The following is an 8536-nucleotide window of genomic DNA, read 5'->3' as shown; positions in this document are numbered from 1 at the left end:
TTATTCACGTAATCGAAATATCTAGTGGGCAGGCGGCTAACAGCCCAGAACCGGTCCTTGACAGAGTTGTAATCTTATATGTGTGCAGCTTTCACCCAAGGTCGTAGGCTTCCACCGGCTACACCGGGTGAGGTTGGTATTCTGTAAAGCGCATGCGCAAATCTTGCTTTTCGTAATCTGAAAATACAGGAGATTACACTCCGTCACTAATATTCTAATATACAATAGCAATTTTTTGTTTTGTTTTTTTCCACGTGTAGTATAGAAAATTATAATAAGATACATAATGCGGTTATAATAAAATATTGTGCGATTATTTTCATATAATTAAAATTAATATTTATTTATTTTTTAGAGAATACGAGGGAAGCGGCGCTTCCAACGCTTCTAATGACGGCACGCCACTGCATTATTGTAGGAAGTTGTGTAACAAATACAGGCTGACATTGAATACACTGCCAATACAGTCAAATCAGTTAAATCTCAAAATATTCAAAATTATTTTATAAAGTCTGTTGTTATAGAAGGTGAAGAAATTCATGTTAATGATAATATTCAAACAGGAGCTGCTAATTCATTCCACATGCTAAGAAACATCACCACTACGGTTTCTCAAACAGGATCCCGGGAACCCGGTTGTTTTTTTAACCTGGGAAATATTCCGGGAAATTCTTCTCATCCCAGGAAATCCTGCAAATTTTTTAAAAGTTTACTTTTTTCTTATTTTGTGTTAAGGTTGAGGAAATTTTGCAAATAGAAAGTATAATTCTCATAAACTGTCAGAATGCATTTGTATTTATTAATTTTAAACCTACTTATTAGATTTTTAAATTTTTGCTCATTATGGCATGTCACAAATGGTCAATAATCAATATGTAGCTTATTTGTGGCAGGACTCTGAAAATTCTTTACTTGTCAGAACCTGTAATATCAGGAATAATTGTGCTTATGCTGTCTTAATTTTTAACCATGCCCCAGTAGCTTCAATAACTGCGTAATGCAAGGTTACACAAATTGGGCAAGGATACAAATGAGTATGAAGTTTGCAAGAATGAAGTTTTTCTTCATAAATCTGTTTATTAATGACAAACAAACTGCTGAATTATTGGGCTATAAGCTTGATAAAGCAGCCAAGGTAGATGAATCAAGAATACTAGAGAGCAAAAGAAGTACTACAATCTTGAAAATGAACTAGAAATCTTCCAGGCTACAGGTGAAAAAACACATAACATCTCTTCTCTTAAATGCATTAAACATGATTCCACTCATATCAATTGAATCGGAAAAGGCATTCTTGGTAGCAGGACTTTTCATTACTAAAATAAGAATTAGATTGAGTGATCAGAGTATTGGCCATCTTTGCTTTTTAAAATCTTAATACAAAATATTATTGTAAATTTTTATAATATGTTTTACAGTAGAGCATCATTTATCCGAATCAATTGGGGACTGGGGTTGTTCAGAAAATCGATATTTCGGATAACTGATTATGTACGAAAAAATATATTAACCTATTGCATGTTGAATGTTTTCTCCATTGCATGTCGCTTTGCGTTGAATTTTTGTCNATTTTCAACTTGGTTCAAAGCATTTTTGTTGTTGTTGTATGAAGTTTTCAGCAAACTTTAATAAATTTTTTCTATTTGTGAAAATTTCTACATAATTCAAAGGTAATTTTTAATATATATCTTACACAGCATTATTAATATGATTTTGGAGCTTGCAGAACATATTAAATTACTTTAAAAAATGAAAAATAATTATATCATTTGATTTCAAGATATCTTGTATATCTTAAAAATAATTAATTCTATCCTGTATTTCCCGGTCCCAGGAAACAGTTCACTTTTTCCCGAAATCACGGGACAAGCAAAAGACTGAGAAATGAGAAACCCTAATCACCACTAATATTAATTGTTTATATGAAGTATTTGTTAATGCAGATGATATTATATTATTGTTCTGAAACATTAACTGATAAACAACAGATTGAAAATAAAAAAAGTTTAAGGGAAACACTGATTCTGATTATGAACATCTTACAAGTGATAACAAAGAAATTGCTAGTAATGATGTTGCCACTAGTCTAACATTATCTAAAACTATGAAGTTATTAAACTTTTACAACTTCAATATGAAAATTTGTACAAAATATATCAAAATTCTTGAAATGTGACAAAAATCGAACATAATCACATATAACCAGTTTTTTCAGTAAAACATTGTCAATAAAGACAATGTAAATAAAGTTTTATTGAAACAAACTACAGTAGAGTGTCGATTTTCCAAATCAATTGGGGACTGGGGTTGTCCGGATAACTGATATTTCGGATAACTGATTTATGTACGAAAAAATAGTTTAACGTATCCGATGTCGAAATTTTTCTCCATTGCGTGTCGCTTTGCGTTGAATTTTCGTCGATGTTAAGCCTAACAAAGACTATTGTATCGTTAAAAATTATTTTTTTATTTTGTACAAACAAAATAAATATATTGAAAAATATAAAAATAATAAAAATTTATACTTCAGACGTTAATTTAGTATCAAAAACGTAAAATATTTGAGTAGGCCAAGACATAGCCAAAGATTGAAGTGCCACAGCACTGGCGAAAATTTAAATTTGCCAACTGGAATTCTTTCGGATGATTGACGTTTCAGATGATTGACTTTCAGAAAATCAACGCTCTACTGTATTTCTTTTGGAATAAAAGATTTGTTGTAATGGGGACTCATTGTATTAGTGAAAACAACATATAATAATAGTTTAAATAAAATATTTAATAGATAAATTTAGGATAAGTTATTTTTATAAATTATCATGAAAAATCTTGTAATTTCAAATTGAATTGCAGTTCAAATAAATTTTTTTATTGTATAAAAATTTGTTTAGGTCAGTAAATGATTGTCATGTAACACTTCAGATATGGGATACTGCTGGACAAGAACGTTTCCGATCAATGGTAATGATTTTAAAATTCAAAATTTATTTACATTTGAAATTTGTTTTAAATTCAAATATCTAAAACAGAAGTAATGTTTACTTTTTTATTTAAAGGCTCCTTTATATTATAGAAATGCAAATGCTGCATTTTTGGTTTTTGATGTTACTAACTATGAAAGCTTTACAATTATGAAAACTTGGGTTGAAGGTAGTAGAATATTTTTATATAATTAAAATGTATAAATTAATTTTAATTCTGTTTTTGATTGATTAAATATTTATAACAATTTTTCTTATATTTGAAATTTTTATTTTAATCTTTTGAATAATAAGTGATCTTATCATTTATATATTAATAAAATTACTCAAATATTATGTAAAATGTATAATTTATATTCATATTAATAGACATTTATAATTTAAAATTTTTTATATTATATGCTTTATATCAAAATTTTATTTTCTGATTATTTTACTTTTTTAATAAGTCACACAATTCATAAATTTGTAGTATAAATAGTAATTTATTTTGTTCACAGAACTTCAAAGAAATGTTGAAGAGCCAGTAACTATGTGTATCTTAGGTAACAAAATTGATCTTGAGTTAAAGCGTGTTGTTGATAAAAAAGAAGCTTCTCAATATGCTATTTCAATAGGTGCACTTTATTTTGAAACCTCAGCAATAACATTTGAAGGTAAGATATTATGTAAAATAACAATATATTAAGAATTAAAACATATATTATTTGTAATATTTTAATAATTTAAAAAGTATTTAGTAATGATATTGAAATTAACATCAAGTTGACATGTCTCTAGAGAATGCAACAATTAATAATTTATAGATTAATGAAATAATTAAAATACACTTAAGAAAAAAAAGCAATGCACAAAGGAGTCATTGAAACTTTATTAGTGCAAACTTGATGAATGAACAGTTTTTATTGGGTTGTTCGGAAAGTAAGTTCGTTTTTTTTCCACTAGACGGATTAGTCAAATTTTTTCCCCATTTTCATTCTAAACCGTATTATTATTATATATTTTGACAGCTAGCATTTTATGGATTATTTATTGTAAAAAATTTTGTTTGATTTCGTGCAATTGTCTATTTTTTGTGTCCCATCAAATATGGAAGATCGAAAGCAGAATCTTCAGCATATTTTGCATTTTTATTACCAAAAAAATAAAAATGCCGTTCAAGCAAGAAAAAAATCGTGTGACCTGTATGGTGGAGATGTGTTGACAGAACGACAGTGCCAAAACTGGTTTACAAAATTTCATTATCGCAATTTCAGTATTGAAGATGCACCATGTTATGGATGGCCAATTGAAGCCAATGAAAACAAAATAAAAGTACACATTGATGCAAACTGCGGAATAACAACATGTGAAATCACTAAGAGATTAAATTTGTCAAATTGAACTGTTTATGAGTACTTGAAACAAATTGGTTTCGTTTCAAAGCTCGATATATGAATTCCACAAGTTCTTAAAGAGAAATGCTCTATTTGGTGGGATATTAAGGAAATTTTGTTTGGAGCTTTTACCAAACAATTTAACAATTGATACTGCATTCGAGTAAACAAATTGCGAAATATCATCAAACAGAAAAAGCCGGCCAGAATTGATAAAAAAAAAACAGGTGTAGTGTTTTACCACAATAATGTCAAATTTCATACAAGTTTGGTAACTCGTCAGAAACTGTTATAACTTAGATGGGACATGCTATCACATCATCCATATTTGCTAGATCGAGCACACTTGGATTATTACTTGTTCTGGTCTATACAATTTTTTTTAACTGTAATACATTTATTTGAAATGACAATGTCAAAAATCACTTGGATTGGTTTTTTGTAAGCAACTATCAAAACTTTTATGAATGTGAAATCATGCTACTACCAGAAACGATGACAACAGGTATTTGACCAAAATGGTCAACATATTCAATAAAATATTTATTTATTATAAGAATATTGCATTTTTTTCCACAGAAAAAAACAAACTTACTTTCTGAACAACCCAATAGTTGAAGCAACAGTACAGTTTAAAGAAACCTTTAATATCTTGTAAGAACATTTTTTTACCTGGATACATGTGACAATATGGTTGGGTATGAAGACATATAGGTAACCATATACAGGTAACCCCCGTATAACACGGTAGTTACGTTCCAAAAAATTGCCGTGTTATGCGAATCCGTGTTATACGAAACAAAGAACTAATACGAAAAGGAGGGTTAGGTTCCAAAAATTAAAAAACATGCTAGTATATTTTCATAATTAAGATAAATATCTTCATTAAAATTTTTTTAAGTGATACATATTAATATAAATTAAACAATGTTTTCTTCGTCATCACTAAAAACACTATTAATTAACCGAGAGCGTTTTCTTTTTGGCAAGTTATCCTTATCCTCTGAGCATTTTTCTGCATTATCTTCAGATCCATGCTTTACCTTTTGCAAAATGTATGTAATTTTAGATTGCTTGCTTCTAGTTAAAAGGTCTTTATAAATTTCCTTATATGGTGCTAAGCACTTATGAAGAATAAAGCAAGTATGGAATAAGGGAAAAACATTCGGCAACATCAGAAGCAGAAGCGTCGCGATCTGGCAACATTGAAACAAGTTTCGAGAAGGACCACGTGTATCGACAGAAGGCGAGAAGAGAAAATTTACATACTTAAGTACTAATAGTTCACGAAAATAATAATTTTCGTGAACTATTATTAGTTAAGTATGTAAAAATTTATTACATTTCCTGTTGTACGAGGGTTTTACCCAATTCTTGAACCGTGTCAGAGTAAATCTGTGTTATAAAAGTACCGTGTTATACGGGGGATGGTACCAATTCTCAAACTGTGTTAGAGCGAATCCGTGCTATAGAAGTGCCGTGTTATACGGGGGATGGTACCAATTCTCGAACCGTGTTAGAGCGAATCCGTGCTATAGAAGTGCCGTGTTATACGGGGGTTACCTGTAGTATCCTGCATAGATTTATCTATAGAATTTTCAGCTCCTGCTCCAGATTCACATGCTTGAAAATGGCTGAAGCTGGTGTCATATCTAGTCCCATGGATAACAAACTTGAAGACCAGGCAGGCTAAGAAAGTCTGAAAACATAACAAGGACATTTCTGAGAAACACTAACTGTGTATGGTTGAGCATTATCTTGCTGGAAAATGGCTGCAGTTCTTCCACAAAAGGCAATGCATCAGGGTTCAGGATTTTCTGAACCTGCCATTGTGCCATCAATGTCTTCATATCATTAATTGATGTGATTAAATGTTGTCCAAGATGGTTTCCCAGAGAGCATGTCAGCAATGGGGGCAATTTGCCACTCAACAGTAAAGACAGAATTGAAGCACTCACCAGTATTGTCTGCCCAATTTAGCAGAAACCATTGATGCAAGTAGGCATGTGTGAACTAAATTGGTCTATCTGTAAATTAGGGTGTCACTTTTTCTGATATGGAAGGGATGTAGAAGGACTGTTTTCATAAAAACAAAAATACTTTATGGTGCAAATTGCTATATTATTATTTTAATAAATTTCTATCTGATCTTGAGCAAAATTTTTTTAAATGTAGCAAAGAAGAAGTTATTTTTTCTTTGTAAAATCACTTATCTTTAAAAAAAACATTTTATCATCAGAATTGGTAGACAAATTACAGTCACCTTTACCAACTTTGAGTCTAATTCTGTAAGTTTTAAGCTTGGGAGCTTTCAAACTTCAGTTAATTGCAAAATTTATCCTATGTAATATGAATTTTGATCCTATGTGATCCTAGTCAGATGAATATGGAATTCCATTGACCTGTAAGCCAATTCATGATGTCTTGTTTAGTATTCTTAGAATTAGAAGACTTGTTTATCTGAACAGAATGATAAGGCAGGCACATTGTAATAACAATGGCATTTTGAGGCAGATTAGGAATCAGTTTTTCTCTTGCCCTTTTTAGCATGCTCCCCTGTAGTGGAGAAGTGCTTATGTTACAACTTTTGTGTGCTGTTCAGATGTGGATCTGTCAGATTTGCTTGCACATGCCTCATTCAATCCATTTATTGTACATGTCCACGTGCATGCTCAACAACTACTTGATTCCAAGAATTTATAAAATTTATTTTAAACAAAATTAATATTTGATTTGCTTTTGTGGAGTGTGCTATCAGATCAGCTTGACTAAGCTTGTTCATATACAAGTATAATCTCTGAATAGTAGACACTATTGGGACCAAGAAGTTTGTCTGTTATTTAGAGGTACTGTTACATCTAAATAGAGGCTAAACCAGGTATGGCCAACATACGACCCGTCTAATGAATTTATGTGGCCCACGATCAATCTATCAATATTAGCTACTGAAGTTGGAATAGCTCGATGAAAAATTCTGATACCTAAAAAAAAAAAAAAACAGAAAAAAAAAGGTCAACAACTCACTGTGCATTTAGAGTTAACCCTCCATTACAAATCTTGTAAGTACAGGGAACCCCCGTATAACACGGCACTTCTATAGCACAGATTCACTCTAACACGGTTCGAGAATTGGTACCATCCCCCATATAACACGGTACTTTTATAGCACAGATTTACTCTGACACGGTTCGAGAATTGGGTAAAACCCTCGTACAACAGGAAATGTAATAAATTTTTACATACTTAAGTAATAATAGTTCACGAAAATTATTATTTTCGTGAACTATTAGTACTTAAGTATGTAAATTTTCTCTTCTCGCCTTCTGTCGATACACGTGGTCCTTCTCGAAACTTGTTTCAATGTTGCCAGATCGCGACGCTTCTGCTTCTGATGTTGCCGAATGTTTTTCCCTTATTCCATACTTGCTTTATTCTTCATAAGTGCTTAGCACCATATAAGGAAATTTATAAAGACCTTTTAACTAGAAGCAAGCAATCTAAAATTACATACATTTTGCAAAAGGTAAAGCATGGATCTGAAGATAATGCAGAAAAATGCTCAGAGGATAAGGATAACTTGCCAAAAAGAAAACGCTCTCGGTTAATTAATAGTGTTTTTAGTGATGACGAAGAAAACATTGTTTAATTTATATTAATATGTATCACTTAAAAAATTTTAATGAAGATATTTATATTAATTATGAAAATATACTAGCATGTTTTTTAATTTTTGGAACCTAACCCTCCTTTTTGTATTAGTTATTTGTTTCGTATAACACGGCAATTTTTTGGAACGTAACTACCGTGTTATACGGGGGTTACCTGTACAGTGTAGAGTGTTGGTAAAGCATGATAATGTGAAAAATGTATCTGTAATCTCTATCTATAGTTCAGTCTTTATGGGCTGACACCACAATGAGATCTTGCACCACCTCAAAATCTTCCTAGGGCAGCCTCTGGTTCAGCCCATGGAAAAAGTTTTCTTTCCAATTCGGCCCAGGGGCAAAAACTGTTGGCCACCCCTGGGCTAAACTGTATTTTAATGTAGTCATTATATAGTGAAGAATACAATGGATTACAAAAACGTCAAATTTTCTTTAGGAATATGAAAATACCAATAATTATAAGTAGCATATATAATTAATATATATATATAATTATATTTTATATAATTATATA

The 8536-nt window shown here is 30.9% G+C and overlaps 1 protein-coding gene across 2 annotated transcripts in view; it reads left to right on the top strand.

Annotated features, from left to right (window-relative positions):
- The window catches only part of LOC111618951 (ras-related protein RABF2b-like), a 32388-nt gene that overhangs the window by 13135 nt on the left and 10717 nt on the right, over positions 1-8536 (top strand). Inside the window, exons 3-6 of one of the 2 annotated variants that reach the window (XM_023360578.1) lie at positions 2892-2961; positions 3057-3150; positions 3482-3526; positions 3599-3637. In XM_023360578.1, the coding sequence (XP_023216346.1) occupies positions 2892-2961; positions 3057-3150; positions 3482-3526; positions 3599-3637 (248 nt within the window). Of the gene's footprint in view, positions 1-2891; positions 2962-3056; positions 3151-3481; positions 3638-8536 lie in introns of both variants that reach the window. The other variant, XM_023360577.1, reaches the window with a different exon arrangement.

The sequence above is a fragment of the Centruroides sculpturatus genome, unplaced genomic scaffold (genome assembly GCF_000671375.1).
Source record: "Centruroides sculpturatus isolate CEXI.00-Female unplaced genomic scaffold, Cexi_2.0 scaffold66, whole genome shotgun sequence".
Classification (NCBI taxonomy): Eukaryota; Metazoa; Arthropoda; class Arachnida; order Scorpiones; family Buthidae; genus Centruroides; species Centruroides sculpturatus.
The sequence above is the reverse complement of the archived record's forward strand: the minus strand, read 5'-3'. Positions and strand labels throughout refer to the sequence as shown.